The sequence below is a fragment of the Grampus griseus genome, assembly GCF_964374135.1.
Source record: "Grampus griseus genome assembly, chromosome: 1".
NCBI classification, from domain to species: Eukaryota; Metazoa; Chordata; class Mammalia; order Artiodactyla; family Delphinidae; genus Grampus; species Grampus griseus.
The window spans coordinates 41,284,702-41,302,218 of NC_139017.1; the positions used below are offsets into that span (position 1 = coordinate 41,284,702).

Sequence of the window (17,517 nt, forward strand, 5' to 3'; positions counted from 1 at the left end):
ACTCCGTTAATTGAAAAGCAGTGCAAGGTAGAATTAGAACCCAGGGTTTTAGGATCTAAGCCCAGTTTTACTTCTAAGAAAAATATTTCTCTAAAATTATAATCCCAATACAATGGCTTCTTCAGTTCAGACTCTTCATCAGAACATTTATTTTTCTCAAACAGTGCCCTCTGCACTTGATTTTGTTTTGAAGCTATTTCGAGAGCAGGTACTGAAGTTTGGGAAACAGTTTCAATGCGTTCTGTGTTGTCACTTCTATAACTTCCTCCACTGAGATCCCTTTCACCTGGGCAATATATTCTGCTGAAATGGAAATGTTTTGGGGCTCATTCCGTACCTGAGACAGACAAAGCAGACATTAATCAAACATGACACTCAAGGGAAGCAATCCTTGAAGACTGTAGATAAAAGAGATGAAAATGAGTTGGTAAAAACAACTGATGAGCTCTTTCTTTTTTTTTTAATGGGGGTGAGGCAAAGCTGAGGAAAAGGCCCTGAACTTCAGCTTGAAAGCTAAGGCTACAACATTAACTGTAAGTCTATCCTGCTCCTGAAAAGAGCCCTGGGGTATTACCAGTCGAGGTCCCAGCACCTAGCATATGAAGCAGTCTGCACAAAGTGGACACTTGGTGACCTGCCTGACTGATGAATTAACTGTGCTTTGGTTTGTTCCTCAAGTGAGTGCTTGCAAAGGTCAAGCTCTGTAGCTTGGCCATTTCAACTCACAGGCTACGTTACAGTTTGACTCAGTAATGCCATGGTGTCTGGAAGACTACACAGATTATGTAGTCATATTTCACTGATTCTAAGATGCATTTCTCCCCTACCTTAACATCTCTGAAATTGACATATATTTTATTTTAATGACATTCAGTGGCATGTGAAAGTATAATTGTAGTGTTTTTTTCCTTAATGGTCACAAAACAGTGGTACATCTACAATCAGTGGCATTTAGATTTGATGAAATATATCATTGTTGTTACTATTAAGTTATCGACTCAGGTTGATAATGTTCAGAGGAATAAGATAACAAGGTTAAAAAATAACCTTGATAACGTAGCCTAAGAAAACAATGAAAAATGCACACCAAGATTTAGGTTCAAGGACATTCATCATATTGTTTATAATACAGTTGACCCCTGAAAAACATGGTTTTGAACTGTGTGGGTCCACTTATACATGGATTTTTTTTCAATAAATACTACAGTACTACACAATCCAAGCGTGGTTGAATCTGTGAATGCAGAACCACGAAAATGAGGGCTGAATCCGCAGATGCAAAACAGCAGACGTGGCGGGTGGACAGACATGTATTTTCCATGGTATGGGGCGGGGCTGGGGGGTTGGGGAGGGTGTTGGTACCCCTAAGCACTTCTTGTTCAAGGGTCAACTGTACTGTGTTGGAAACCAATAACCTAAATGACAGTATCAAGTTAAATATATTGTGGCACATTCACACACTAAAATTTATATACTTATTAAACATGATGAGGAAAAGTATATTTATTGATATTTACATGTGTTCACCACATAAAAGCAAGTTATGGGGGCTTCCCTGGTGGCGCAGTGGTTGAGAGTCCGCCTGCCGACGCAGGGGACACGGGTTCGTGCCCCGGTCCAGGAGGATCCCACATGCCGCGGAGCGGCTGGGCCCGTGAGCCATGGCCGCTGAGCCTGCGCGTCCAGAGCCTGTGCTCCGCAACGGGAGAGGCCACAACAGTGAGAGGCCCACGTACCGCAAAAAAAAAAGAAAAAAAAAAATGCAAGTTATGAAATGATGTGTTGAGGCTAATCCTATTTTTATGAAAAAAATATTATGTATACATATATGGACATAAAGAAGTGTGGAAGGACATAAGAACCTTCATTTATTTAGTGCTTGTTGTAGGCAAGGTTTTGTTCTAAGGTTTTCATGGAATTTCTCATTTAATCCTCAAAATAACTCTGTGAGATAGGTACTATTATTATTAGCATCCCTTTTTTACAGATAAGAAGGGATCCTAAACAGCGAGTAAGTAGCCCAGTTGAGGTTTAAACCTGTGCAAGCTGACATCAGAGTTTATGCTTTTAACCACTATACTATAGTGGTAACCTTTCAGTGGTAGATGGTTCTATTTTCTTATGATTTTCTGTTTTCTATTTTTCTAGAACAAACACATTTTACTTAACAAAAAGCATATTCAGTTTTATTTTTTTTATTTTTATTTTTTGGCTGCGCTGTGCGGCATGCAGGATCTTAGTTCCCCGACCAGGGATTGAACCCGTGCCCCCTGCAGTGGAAGTGCAGATTTCTAATCACTGGACCACCAGGGAATTCCTCAGTTTTAAAATTCATTTATTCAATAAATGGTTTTTGAGTACCTACTATGTGCAAGGCACTATGTGCAAGGTACTATGTGCAAGGCACTATGCCAGAAACCCACAATTTTTATCAAATTATCTAAATACAAACATAAAACTGAGTTATAAGAGCATTTGAAATTCATTTCTGTTTAGGGTGAAAAAGCTAGGTCATTTTCATCCTATTTCACACTAACCAGGAAGGCAATTTTGTACCATTCTGTCCTACAGTCAAACAAGAAAATAAATGTGGTTATAATCCTCTATTTTCTCATTCCTCTTCTATATTCTTTTCTTTTTTTTTTGCGGTACGCGGGCCTCTCACTGTTGTGGCCTCTCCCGTTGCGGAGCACAGGCTCCGGACGTGCAGGCTCAGCGGCCATGGCTCACGGACCCAGCCGCTCCGCGGCATGTGGGATCTTCCCGGACCGGGGCACGAACCCGTGTCCCCTGCATTGGCAGGTGGACTCTCAACCACTGTGCCACCAGGGAAGCCCTAGGCACTTTCATATACATTACTTCATTTAATCCCCACTGTAATACTTCAAAATATTTTACTATTATTTTACCCACATTTTATAAATGTAGAAACAGTTTCAGAGAGATTAAGGAACTTGCCCAAAGTTATACAGCTAGTGGGTATCAGAGACAGGATTTGAATCCAGCCCTTTCTGCCTCTAGACACTAAGCTTTTTACTATACTGGTCTGAATTTCAATATTACGTAAATTAGGACATGACCCATATCAAATAATATTCTGTGTAGCACAACAGCCATATTTACAAAAGACTTGAAATTAAGTCAATATAACCTTTCAACCTAGCATTAAAGTAGGATCCCATTATATTTACACTGGAATGAGAAACACAGCTAAACTGAAAATAGTTCAAATAAAAGACACAATCTAAATAATGTAGAAATTAGAAAATCATTTACCTTTTTTTCTGGCCCTAGCGCAGGTGAATCTGTTTCCAAGCAAATCGCAGTTAAAGGCAACTGTTTAACAAGTTTCTGCTTCTTAGAGAAAAGAGAAAGCTAGTAAGTTTAAAACATGAGAAGTAAAGATTAAATAAGTAGCATTAAACCCACATGTCAATGCATACTACTCTGCAAGAATCTAAAATTCATACTTTAATATTCAATTAATAAATGTTCACTATGTTCTCATCATTCTACATTAATGGTTAGATTTAAGAAGAAACATTCTTTGCCAAAAATTATCCGAAGCCTCTAGGAACCCAAAGAATAGTAACCAAGAGCAAAAAATGAGGTAACATCCAGCAAGAACCCAAACATCTGATATCATATGCCTACTGAAAGAGCCAAGGAAGAGTGACTTCCCTGGTGGCATAGTGGTTAAGAATCCACTTGCCAATGCAGGGGACATGGGTTCGAGCCCTGGGCTGGGAAGATCCCACATGCCATGGAGCAACTAGGCCCATGAGCCACAACTACTGAGCCCACCTGCCACAACTACTGAAGCCCACGTACCTAGAGCCCGTGCTCTGCAACAAGAGAAGCCACCCAATGAGAAGTCTATGCACCACAATGAAGAGTAGCCCCTGCTCCCCTCAACTAGAGAAAGCCCGCGCACAGCAACAAAGACCCAATACCCAAAGATAAATAAATAAAATAAATAAATAAATAAGAAATTTCTCCACAAATGATAAAAGTAGGAAAAATAAAAGTAATCATGGACTATCAATTAACATGACCTAATTGACATTTCTAGAACTTTCCACCTGAAACCGTATATAAGGCCCAGTGTCCCTGTATTTTGAAGTAAATTGCTTTTGCTTCAAGTCTCCCAGGCCTCCCCTGGGCCTCAAAAGGCTGGTTCAAGAATTAGTGATTAGGAAATGTGAAGATGTAGGAGCAATGAATAGCTGTTGGGTCAGAAAACTGGTAACAACTTAGACTATAAATTCGCCACATAGCAGAGTCACCAAATTCCCAGTTCCCTGAAAGTTATAGATAGAGGCCTGACACACACTCCTAAGCTGTTCTTACAGGAAGCAGACCCCAACCAGATGGAAACTGCTGACCTCAAGCATGTAGACCCCAGACCAGCTGAAACCAGAAGATTGATGATGCTCAAAACTTCACCTTGACGCCAATCAATTTGAGAACTGAGCACAAGCTGCTCACATACCCTGCAGCCTCCTCCCTCACACTGCCTTTAATATCCTTTTTCTGAAAGCTATCAGAAGTTCAGGTCTTTTGAGTATGAGCTGCCCAATTTTTTGTTAGTGGAAGTTTATTTTTTTTGTGAGTGGAAGTTTATTTTGATGATATCCAATTTATCTATTTTTTCTTTGGTTGCTTGTGCCTTTGGTGTCATAGCTAAGAAACCACTGCCTGATCCAAGGTCACAAAGATTTAGATCTGTTTTCTTCTAAGAGTTTTATAATTTTAGCTCTTATTCTTAGGTCTTTGATCCACTTTTGAGTTACTCTTTATATGAGGTAGGGACCTAAGATTAATTTTTGCAATGAAACCAGAATAGTATCACAAGTATATAATAAAAGTTCATATTTCAAAGTATATTTCACAAAGTATAAAATGAGGTTTAATGAAAGAATTTACCTGTCCACTTCTTATGATAGAAGGAGGAATTGAGAAGAAGTACCCAGCTTTTACTCCTTCCATGGCTACAGATGGCCGACCATCAAATGCATGCAGCAACACTTTGTCAGCACCTCTCAAAAATTAAAGATAAATCACAGTTCCATTTTATTTCCTTAATGAGAGGTTTTACCACTAATCAAATTGAACAACACAGATTTTAAGTAAATGTCGGTCACTATAAGGTTCTATGATTTCTAAAGAGTAGATAAACATACAGTGTTCAACCAGTAGAATAAAAATATAGCAAATTCTTAATCTTCAGAATAAAATTAATAAATATAATTGAGCAATTATTTAAACTTCCTATACCATCAAACCTTCTCCAAATCTTCAGAATAAAATTAATAAATACAATTTAAGCAATTATTTAAACTTCCTATACCATCAAACCTTCTCCAAAAGTTTCTGAACTGTCAAATTATTGTTCCTAATAGGTTTTTAAGCAAATTGTCCTTAAGAAGGATGCTAGTGAAAGAAGAAATGAGGAAATAAATGACTCACAAATTCAACACTCAGAGTTAGTTTCACAAAAACCATCTCCAGTTCTTAAAGGATGGCTGCTCAGCCTGCACAAAAATCATGTTCTTGGTGAATCCAGGGGGACTCAGTACTCATCACTGAGAAATACAGTGGTTTCTAGTTGTAGGCAATTATGTTTACTTCACTATTTGATACTGTTGGTAGGTGTGACATTTAGTGAGTTACTACTGTGAATTATGAAATCAAATTAGTGGGTCACAACTGGCCAGTGTGTGCTTATATATTTGTGTGCATAAACACACGCACACACACATATCTATACACACATACATATAGATGTACTGCTTCTTGAACTTTTGTCAGTTTTCTGTATATGTATATACTGAGTTTCGAAATAAAGTCAGTGCCAAAAACAGTATGTATGTGTATATATCGAGTTTCAAAATAAAGTATATTTCTTACCGTGGACAGCACTTTAAAATTTTGAAAAGTAATCCTATGAGAAGTATTTTTTCTTTAGGAACAACTGGTGAAGATGACAGTGCATTTTATATAAGATGGCCACAATCTGTATAATACCATTTTCTAAAGCAGCAGCCATAAAACATGCAAAACAGTAACTCAATGTGATCACCCTTCTTTGCTTTGTTTTTTCCTCTCTCACATAGGCTGACTAAAATGTTGGAGCTGCTAATTTTCAAATTAAGGCATTAAAATTACTTGATCCAATTTTTCATTTGCTTTATCCTGGCCTGATAAACATCACAATCACACTGAAAACCTTGTAAATAGTAGGCTGACTTGCAAAACCATCTTAGTTGATTTCCATCTCTACCCTTGACCCATTCCCTTCCCTTTAAGAAATCAAGTAAAGCATGGCTTGTTCTACTGGGAATATGGACTGGAATTGTCAAACTTAAACATTAGGCACATTTTTCTCAGGAACCTAAATACCTTGCTCATTTAAGAGGCTGATGGTGGGTCTTCCAGCTGAACGTGAGTGAACATTTCTGGTAAACAAAAAAAAAAATTCCTTTTCAGTACTTAATATGAAATTATTATTTTTGTTACATTAAAGCAATTCAGAGAAAAAGAAAAGTAGAGCTCAATTTCAGGAGAATCATTACTTAATTTGCTCTGTAACTATTAATATAGGAAGATGATAATTAACCTACAAAGGCAAATTTAGTCTTTTGGCTAATTGGACCTGTCTGATTAGGACTTGTCTTTGCTCTTCCTTCTGTTCATCAGTGCCAGCAATTCTGGGGGAGAAATCTAGTCCAACCTATAATGGACAAATAAAACAGAATTACATGTTTATGGTTTAATGAATCCCCGAAGACATATTATGGTGCAGTACAGTCCAAGAGAAATATAATGGGAGCCACACACATAAGCCACATACACAACCTTACAGTTTCCAGTAGCTACATTAAAAACACTAACAAGAAACAGGTGAAATTAATTTTAATGATATATTTAATCCACTATATCTAAAACATTATCAATATTATCATATAGTCATATTATTATGTCAACACATAATCAATAAAAAAAAATTATTGAGTTATTTTACATTCCTTTTTTGAGGTATTGAGACTTTGAAATCCTCAGTGCATTTTATCCTGATAGCACATCTCAGTTTGGGCCAGTCACATTTCAAGTGCTCAACAGCTGCATGTGGTAACCACACTGGACAGTGAAGATTATAAATGACTGCTTCCCTTGATTCTATTCTGGCATGCATCGTGATAATCTAGATTCTGAATGTAAGTGCTATTCTTATTTTTTATCTTTAATTATAAGTGGAATTACCAAGTGATACGATGTTTCACAGCTGTAAATTATTTAATAAAAATGTTCTTTAATTATAAACTCTAACCTATTTAAAGTATGCTTGTATATACTATTTTAACTAACCAGAGAGATAACCCTATGTAAGCAAAAGGAAAAAAAGAGGAAAGTACATTGAAATGGTAATAGTTTTCTTTCATTAACATAAGCCCATGGGGAGACTTCTATTGTTTTATCCCTAAGCACTTTTGATTATTGAGGAAGTACTGACAAAGTATTATTCAGCTGAACAGGGTGAACATAATTATCCAAGTCTGTTATAATCACTAATACTGAATTAAGGACTATTTTCATCTATCACATGAAAGTCTGGATTAGAAATCACTTGATCAGCTAGTGGGTATTTACCTCTCCAATTGCCAACAATCGATCCTTATAATTCTCGATAATGGGCAAAGCTACATCCAAATCCTGGGATGAAAAAAAAGTAAATTTATTAAAATAGGAGAAGGGACTTTTATAGGTTTTGTATAAACACCCATTATATGCCAGGCACTATGCTATACTGGGTCCTTTACATAGTCAATACCTTTTAACCAGTTGAGGAACTAAGAATGTAATCCTTCTATAATGGTGAGTACTTCTGTCCGGAAATTTGAGTACAAACATCTCACATCCATTTATGTTACAAGAACATGACTTCCTTTTTTAAAAAGTATTTATTTATTATTTGGCTGTGCCGGGTCATAGTTGCGGCATACAGGATCTTCGCTGCTGTGTGCGGGATCTTCGTTGGGGCATGCAGGATCTTTTAGTTGTGGCATGCGGAATCTTTAGTTGCGGCAGGGGAACTCTTAGTTGTGGCATGTGGGACCTAGTTCCTTGACCAGGGATTGAACCCGGGCCCCCTGTATTGGGAGCGCAGAGTCTTAGCCACTGGACCACTAGGGAAGTCCCAAGAACATAACTTCTTACGAAGATTCCCACTTAAACCCTTCCTTCTGTTCAGGAGGCATTTCCTGGCATTTAGGAGGAGTGAACTGGATTTCCTGGAATAGCTGAGCAAGAGAGAAGAAAGCCACCAAGTGGTCACCTTTGTGAGTTTTGGGGAGTGCACTGCTATGTTCTCCTCTTAGGGTACTGATGCCTTGTGAATTTTTAATAGTGAAAATCCCATACATCCTTTGCACTATTTTCACTAATTTCTTTTGTCTTTATAGTCCTGTGTAGCCTATTTTTGTCCTAAAGGTTCAACAATATACATATTAAATACCACAAATATGTTGTTTGCCAACTACTGAAGTAACTGTGTACTGTTAGTTTCCATGATATTACTATTTCCACTTAAAGAGAATTCCCCCTGTGAGGGATCCCTTTAAGACAAGGGAAAGACAAATACATGGAAAATTTGCTTCTAGATATTTTAAACTACTTTGAGGATTTTAGTCTCAGAATATGTAAATTCAAGGTACTTCTAGTGAGGATAATCAGAACAAGGGAAAATTAAGAAAAGGGAGGTAGGGCTTCCCTGGTGGCGCAGTGGTTGAGAGTCCGCCTGCCGATGCAGGGGACACGGGTTCGTGCCCCGGTCTGGGAGGATCCCACATGCCGCGGAGCGGCTGGGTCCGTGAGCCATGGCCGCTGAGCCTGCGCGTCCGGAGCCTGTGCTCCGCAGGGGGAAAGGCCACAACAGTGAGAGGCCCACGTATCGTAAGAAAAGGGAGGTAAACCATAATGGTAGAGGAAGAAGAGGAGATTTTATAATTATACCTCAAGAGAGAGAAAAGAAGATGAGGAAGGGTAAATCAAGGCCTCAGACATTCCAGTAGACTCAATGAAGAAGAATTAATATTGTCATGTGGAGCTAAGAGTATATAACCCTAAATACCAGAGAAGATGTCTGGCAATAGCTGAGTAGGTCAAAGTGTCAGGCAAAGATTTTCCATATCAAACATCCAAACTACTGTGTGTCTGTGGGACCTCAAAGGGACTGGAGAAGTTGGAGAGATTACTCAGGAAATGTTTGACACTTAGAAAGTCTTCAGTCAGAAAGAAATTACACATTTGGATGAAGACGAGATACAGGGAAAATATGCTTCTTGGAATATGTATTATCTATAAAAAGAAGCAAAATACATTTACGATGAGACTGTTCCCATTCCTCATGAAATATTTTGGAAGTTTCTGGCAAGTCAGGTATAGTAAATAGAAATTAATATAATTTATATCACAGATTCAATATGTATAAATGTATGTGTGGTCTTTATCATTTTAATAGATGTAAAAATATTTATAAGGACATTCATAGGTCTAAAACTGACTTCAGTTCTATTCTCACTTCCTCCATGAAGTCTCAAGTTCTTTAACAGCTAATGGTTCTATTGTAGGGTTTTAAAATATCCTATACCTCTATACCCTATGACTGGGCATACTACAACTAAATAATTATTCACGATTTACCAATGAGGAAATTGAGACTTGGCAAAGTTAAGTGCCACAGATCACAGAAGCCAGTAGGCCAAGTCTCTCTGACTTCAAAGCCCATGCTGTTTCCACTATGCTGTTGAGAGAAGAAAGGAGAGAGAAGGAAAGGATGGAAGAAAGAAGGGCAAGGGGAGGGAGGAGAGCTTTATTCTGAATGATTTAAAATAATTAGAATCGATTTTTTTATTAAAGAAAATGTTTAGTCTTCAGAACCTTTAGAACAGGGGTCAGGTGTGTAACCAAAATGAGTGAAGTGGGTTAAGTAGGGACAGGAGCCAAATGGACAGCACGTGCCCTGCCTGGAGGGGGCAGTAGCTTGTAGACAGTGAATTGTGATTCCCCAGGGTATCCCAGGGGCTTAAATTCTGCCTGGTAATAATATTTATTGAATATGCTGAAAGATTTGTGTGATGCTAGGCAATTTTCATTTTATAAACCAAGGTAATTTAATGAATACTTACATATTGTACATACCTACCTTTGTACCACATGGTAGGAGCTTGTAATCTAACCACAATGGGAAAACTAAACTATTGTGGGGACTACAAGCACGTTAGGAACAAAACTGCTTAACTCTGGTCTTTTCCAGCGGGCTATCTTGAGATTTGCTGAGTTCCTGTCTGTTTTGAGAATCTAGACTTACCTGTATATTGTTGGTATTTTATTTAGTTTTGTAAGTTAAATAGTCCCATCAGTTCTACATTCATGCCAAAAACATGCCAAATCCACTCACTTCTCTTCATCTCCACTGCTACCACTCTGGTCCAATCCACCATCGTTTCTCACATGGACTATTGCCAACAGTCTTTTAACTATTCTCCCTTCTTCCTTTTTTGCCCTCTTCAAAATTGATTCTTCACACCATTGCCAAGGGTATCTTTTCAAAACAGAAATCACATCTTGTCACTCCTTACTTTAAATCCCCCACTGATGTAAACTACAATCCAACAAGGCCCTGTATGAGGTGAGTGGGGATCCCTGCCCAATCCCTCTGACCTCACTATTCCTTCCTCTTCCATCTAGTCACATCAGTCATCTTTCTATTTCTTGACCACATCAAACTTGTAACTACCTTAGGACCTTTGTGCTTCATTGTTTCCTTTGCCTTCAACACTCTCACCCCTCTCTTTGCATGGCCAACTGCATTCAGGTTGCAGTTCAAACATCACCTCCTCAGAGAGGCCTTCCCTGACTACACAATCTAAAAACCAGCATCCACAATCCCCATCACATAATCTTGTTTCATTGCCTTTAAAGCACTTAGTTCACGTATCTAATTGTTGACTGTCTTCCCCAATCCAGAATCTGGCTTCTGTGAGAGGGATTTTACTCTATAGTGCTTAGAACAGTGTTTGAAATATAGTACATGCTCACTAAACACTTGTTGACTGACTACTGAAATGAAGGACTATTAGTATAAATCTCTACATAAGTGAAAGAAATACTGTCCTGCTATCATCCCCAACATCTTGGGAATTGCAACTCTCTGGCAATTTAGCTAATTTTATCATATCAACAACTCAGGAAATCTACAGGATAAGTATTTATTTTTACCTGAAGTGAATTAAAAGTAATTTTGTTTCAAAATAAGTAAAACTACCTCGGGTACCCCAATGTAGGAATACAGATTTATTATTATAAAAAATGATAGTCTTCATATCTTAATTTATTCATAGATAACAAAAAGTCTTTACTTCTTCAACATGGGGCTTTCAATCTCATTATGTAATAAAGCACTCAGGACACTGTGCATCTCCCTGATGCTGAGTCAGGAGAAAAGTCTGAAACATAAGACATATTGACTACTGTGAGTCAGTGAGATCTTGTGGGTAGGAATTTTTTTAGAGCGGGTATAAAAGTAATGCAGTTTAACAGATCAAGAGCACTCCTATAGGGATAGTTCAATGTTCAAAGAAGACACTATGTACTTGAACTCATCTGTTCCCTTACAGTACCGCATCTATGAATTTGTATCTTTCTTTTTCTGGATATCTTATCACTTTTATTGCCAAAGCAATATGATAACATGATAAAAAATATGAAAACAAGGTGCTTATAACTCTACCAGACCATCACAACGAGTATAATTTCTGTACTTTTCCCTCTAGTCTTTTCCTTATAGAATATATTTTTACATGGATGTCACAATGAATAAGCCATTTGGTATCCTGCTTGTCTCCCTACACTATACCGTAAACATTTTCCATGTTGCTACATAAACCTTACAGTCCACACTTTCTATAGTTATATTTAACATTGTATAAGTTAACTAGTTATTTATCTCCTAACCTCTAGGCTCTTTCCACTTTTTCTCTATTTCAAGTAACTGCTGTAACAAACATCTTTGTGAAAGAAGATAGAATTTATTTCTTTTGGATTATTGCCTTATAATATTAATTTGAAAGAGGAGGAGCACTGAGTCAAAAGATGTTATGATTTTTTTATGGTTCTTGTTTTATAAGACTGTTTGTTACCTTTAACGTGACACTTCTTTGGTCTTTTGGTGAAACTCCCTGAACTGGGTGAACACCCAAGCATGGCAGAACAAATCCATTATACCTAAAAATGTAGAACGAATTAAGAAAGCAGAATATTAGACTAGGAGACAAAGTTACTCTGAAGAACAAGTAGGAAAGAATTTTTTTAGGGCTATGTTAATGTGATTGTTTTTCTTCTCATTCTCTTTAAAAATTGATGATCTTTGATATTATAAATATGAAATCATAACTGCATCCTTATTAACAACTCTTTCTAAATCTTAATGAGAAGTAACACCTTTCTGAAAGCTGCATAATCTTTTCAAATTCTCCTGAATGTTCAGCAACCACCACAAGAGCCATAACATTGGCCTGCAACAAAAATGAAGAGAATAGTTAGAGTCTCAAACAATATACATCCAATATAATTAAATAAAAATTTAAAGTTTTCTGTGCTTTTAGTTATCCTTGCTCACTCACACTCCATCAATATAATCGTAATAGCTATCACTGAGTAGTTACTATGCTTCAGGTATTATGTTCGGTGAATATAAATATTACCCCCCATTTAATCTACATACTCCTATGACATAGGCATTGCTGTAATCCACTGTATGGATCAAGAGACAGAGTTTTGGATGGAGTCAAATAACTTGCCCAACATCACTAGCCCTGTGTAACTCCAAACCCCATACTCCTAATTAAGCTGCCACAGTGAAAGATGGCTGTATGTAAAAATGGCAACCATTTCTGACTATCAATTTTGGGGAAGATCACAAAATGCTAGCTTCATAAACACTTCCAAAGATTAATAATTTTTTTCCCACACAAATCAAACTGTTTCAGAAAACTTTTATAATTTCTCCAAGATCTCCAGAATAATGTTAATTCAAGAACTGAAAGATGGACCAATTTGTTCCATATTGCTGGTAAGCATGGTGGCTGTGGGAATGTGTTTTGGATTCAGACTATCTTGTCTACATCACTCACTAGTGGTGTGTCTTTGGACAAGTTAATCTCTAGGTCTTAGTTTCCTCATCTATAAAATGGTAATGGTTGGCTATAAAATAGTAGCTTCCTCAGAAGCTTGCTGTGAAACATTAAATGAGATAATGTACAGGATGGGCTTAGCTCAGTGTCTGGCACACAGTAAACAATAAATGCTGTTTATTATTAACTTATTATTATTGAAGTAACAACAACATAGTATAACTAAATTTCAAGCTGTTTTAGATCAAAATTAGGAGGAAAATAAAAACAACCAAAAAAAGGGCAATTATAGGTATTGGCTTACTTTCTTGGCTTTCTCCAACACATCATCCAGATCCTAAAATAAACATAAGTAATCACAATCATTTTAGATGGATAAGTAAGTGTCCTTTGGCTGTGTATATCAATGTAATTGAGGCACCATAAAGAATGACAATGATGGCAAGGAACAAGGTGGTGGAATGTGAAGAGCCTATGCTGACCCTACCTCCCATCTACTCTCTCAGTAAAATGTGGCTTCTGTTCCCACTCTACTAAAACAGAAACTTGTATTGTCAAATATAAAGGACACTTCTCTGTCCTCCTACTCTACCCCTCAGCAGCATTAGAAACTCCTCACTTGTCCACTCCTTCCTTTTTGAGATATTTTCCACTCTTGGCTTCTGCAAATACTCCTCTCTAGCTGGCTGCTACTTTTCAGTCTCCTTGACTGGCTCTCTCTTCTCTGATTTCAGAACCCTATGCTTCTCTCTCTGACTCACCTTAAGTACTCTTATTACTATGCTCATTATGCTAATGAGTCCCCAGTTTTTATCTCCAGCCTATAACTCTCTCCTGAACCCAAGATTCACATTTTATTTTATTTATTTATTTATTTTAGTGTTACGCGGGCCTCTCACTGTTGTGGCCTCTCCCGTCGCGGAGCACAGGCTCTGGACGTGCAGGCTCAGCGGCCATGGCTCATGGGCCCAGCCGCTCCGCGGCATGTGGGATCTTCCCGGACCAGGGCACGAACCTGCGTCCGCTGCATCGGCAGGCGGACTCTCAACCACTGCGCCACCAGAGTAGCCCCAAGATTCACATTTTTAAATGACCATATGACATCTCCACTTGGATGGATATTAGGTTTCAACATGTGCGGAACATAACCATTTCTCAACAAACCTATTCTTTCTGCCTGCCCTCTCCAGCCTGTTTTCCCTCATCTCAGCACCACCACCTCTCTACAGCATCCTCAAGTTCTCCCTTTCCCTCTCTTTCCTCAATTCCTCTCAGCATGTACTACAGATTCTATCTCTAAAATATACCTTGAATCCATCTGCTTCTCTCAAACTCAACCACTATCTTTAGTCTAAATACTACAAAAGCTTCTAAGCTGGTCTTCTAGCTTCCATTCTTGTTCTCTGTCCATTAGCCACACATCAGCAAAATGGTTTTTAAATGGATTATCAGATCTTGTCTCTCTCCTTAAAAAGCAAAGCCCTTTACTGGATCCCCATTGTGCTTCTAATGAAATGCGAACTCCTGACTCACTAAACCTCGGCAAACCTCTTCGGTCTTGTTTTACGCGTCTTTTTAGCTCATCAGGCTCCACCCAGCCTTCCGGTAGCTCGAACGTCCAAATTCTGTCTTGCCTGGAGGCCTGCAACCCGCTTGCTTTCCTCACCACCATGCACTCACCTATTTGTCTTTCCAGCACCAATTTAAGCTTCACCTCTTGAGAGGTTTTTCCCCTAAAATAGACCCCGCTCTTCTTTTTTATTAGCCTCTAGTTTCCAATGTAGCGGATAAAACACTTTGAAATTACGTGTGTGTGTGTGCGCGCGGTAGTTTTTGTTTGCTTCGCTCCCCTGTAGAACTGGAGCACGCGGCGTGCGGGAGTGAGCCCGAGTTTCGCGGACGGCGTCCTGGGGAAAGTGGATTCTCTGCCCGGAGCTGAGAGGCTGGTAGGATAGCCGGGCCAAGGCGGGGTAGGGGGAAGGACTCCAGTAGCCAGTAACAGCAAATAAAAGCCAAGTGGAGATAGAGGATATGGATATTCGGAATGAGAAAGAAAAATCAGTGTGAGTGAGATTAAATAAGGAGTAAGGAGCAAGTCGCACAGGACCACAGACGGAGGCCCGGGAGGATTTGGGGCTCCGCCCTAAGGGAGGAGAACAAGGATAGCCTGAAGGGAAAGAATGGGGGCCTCCCTGCTCCCACGGGCCCGACCTCGCCCTCACATACGCGGTCAAAGTCCGGGGTGGAGAGGTGGCAGTGACAGTCCACCAGCCCTACGCCCACCGCCCCCATCGCCGCAGCCACTGAATCCCTCGACTTGCTCGCGGAGCCTCAGGCGGAACGCTGCTGCTGCAGGCCGAGTTTCCGGCCGGACGTATGCTCTTTCCTCCAGGGGAACCCGCTCTTCCGCTCCCAGAGTTCCCGCCCACAATGCAAGTTGGGAAAATGGAGGGGGCTCTTGCGTCGGTGGCCCTTTCTGCTCCGCGGGACGTGGAGAGAGTGGCCGGGACAGACGATGGGGCCCCGGTTCTTGCCACTTCCCGAAAAGACTTCCGGGTGCGTTGCACCTCGAAGCGGGCCGTGACGGAAATGCTAAAACTGTGCGGCCGCTTCGTGCAAAAGCTGGGGGACGCGCTGCCAGAGGAGATTCGGGAGCCCGTGCTGCGAGATGCGCAGTGGGTACGGGCCCAGTCTTGTTTTATCACCCCCTCTCTCCACACCCCAGGTCTCAGTGGTCAGAAAGAGCGCACGCCAGGCTTCGGCAGAGTTAACGGTGCCCCACGCTTGGTTAGAAGCAGCTCGGGACACGGGAGGGAACGAAGTAGATGCTAGAGGCAGCTGGGTATTGTTAATTACCTAGACCAATGCTGTCCGACAGAGAAATACAAGGCGAGCCATGTATGTAACTTGAAATTAAAAGTAAGAAAAAATAGGTGAAATTAATTTTAATAACATTTATTTAACCATGTCTAAGATATCGTTTTAACTTGTAATAATTAAAAAATGAACGAGATAGTTAAATGAACGAGATAGTTTACATTCTTTTGTTCATACTAAGCTTTTCAAATCTGTCTTAAACTTACAGCTCAACTCCTTTCCTACTAGCCACATTTTAAGGCCTCAGCAGCCATAAAGTGGCTAGTTGCTCCCCTATTGGGCGATGCAGACAGAGACTATGAGAAATTCTCCAGGAGAGGGTAATCCTGGAAGTCAGTCAGTCAGTCACCAGGCTAGCTTTTGGTCTTTCCTTTTGTTTGTTTTAGAACATCTTGTAAAGAGAGCGAGAACTTTTTCCCTACAAGTCTAAAGTCTTGCTTTTATAAACTTCAGTAAGATCACACACTGGCCCTTATAATACATTTCCCCTTCCTTTCTTAAATATTTTGCAAAGCCCTGAAGAAGATAGTTTTTTGGGGAAAGACACAACAAATTGAGGAATTTGTGCCTGTCAAAAGGAAGCACACAATCTATTTATATTCAGGAAAAAAAGTTAAAATGTTTATAATGCAGTACAGTTTTGAGTGTGAATGACCACAGTGCAACCAAAATAAAGGGTAAATGGATGAAGGATGAAGGAACACTCCCTGGGTTGTGATTCTGTATTCCAGTGTTGTGTACACTGGCTCTTACATCATTCTCTCCTCGCAAGCAAGGGAAGAATAGAGACATACCTGAGGACATTTTTAGTAGTTTCTTGGAAGAAGACTGTTCTGTTGTGTAATGATCTTAGAGTTTACCCCTTTCTAGGAAGTGCTAAGCTGCTTAGAACATTTAATTATCTTACAAAAAAAAGGAACTTGGCTTAACCTATTATACCTTATTTAATGGATGAGAAAGTGGATTAGAAGATAAAAGGTGTGAAGACTTAAACTACCAAGGGAATTAACTTGTGTTTTACTTTAATTAAGAGAACAGATAAAAGGCAGAGGCTTTAATTATGTTGACATCTCTTTATCTAAAACCACATAATATAGTATTATCACAGTCTTTTTTGTGATAGTTATTTTAAAATTTATTTTATTGAAGTATAGTTGATTTACAATGTGTTAATTTCTACTGTACAGCAGTGGTTCAGTTATATATGCATTCTTTTTTTAAAAAAATTTTATTTATTTATTTTTGACTGTGTTGGGTCTTTGTTGCTGCGTGTGGGTTTTCTCTAGTTGTGGCGAGCGGGGGCTGCTCTTCGTTGCAGTGTGCAGGCTTTTCGTTGCGGTGGCTTCTCGTTGCAGAGCACGGGCTCTAGGTGAGCAGGCTTCAGTAGTTGCGGCACGCGGACTCTAGAGTGCAGGCTCAGTAGTTGTGGCGCGGGGGCTTAGTTGCT

At 39.3% G+C, this 17,517-nt stretch overlaps 2 protein-coding genes across 5 annotated transcripts in view; one reads left to right on the forward strand and one right to left on the reverse strand.

Annotated features, from left to right (window-relative positions):
* Window positions 1-94: 94 nt before the first annotated feature.
* TATDN3 (TatD DNase domain containing 3) lies at window positions 95-15,559 on the reverse strand. Of its 2 annotated transcripts, none has more exons than XM_082672057.1 (10): window positions 15,420-15,559; window positions 13,498-13,530; window positions 12,502-12,575; window positions 12,201-12,285; window positions 7,651-7,713; window positions 6,624-6,733; window positions 6,403-6,458; window positions 4,927-5,039; window positions 3,277-3,354; window positions 95-337 (listed from the first exon to the last, which is right to left on the reverse strand). In XM_082672057.1, exons 1-10 carry the CDS (start codon window positions 15,483-15,485, stop codon window positions 194-196), a joined length of 822 nt encoding a protein of 273 aa, XP_082528183.1. In that variant the 5' UTR covers window positions 15,486-15,559; the 3' UTR covers window positions 95-193. The 2 variants fall into 2 exon arrangements, with proteins under 2 accessions (XP_082528183.1, XP_082528182.1); XM_082672056.1 differs by having other exon boundaries at window positions 3,277-3,357.
* A 70-nt stretch (window positions 15,560-15,629) lies between these two features.
* Window positions 15,630-17,517, forward strand: part of NSL1 (NSL1 component of MIS12 kinetochore complex) — a 37,959-nt gene continuing 36,071 nt past the window's right edge. For all 3 annotated transcript variants that reach the window (XM_082679569.1, XM_082679570.1, XM_082679571.1), the window contains exon 1: window positions 15,630-15,872. In XM_082679569.1, coding sequence (XP_082535695.1) covers window positions 15,639-15,872 — 234 coding nt within the window. In that variant the 5' untranslated portion in view covers window positions 15,630-15,638. The remainder of the gene's footprint in view (window positions 15,873-17,517) is intronic.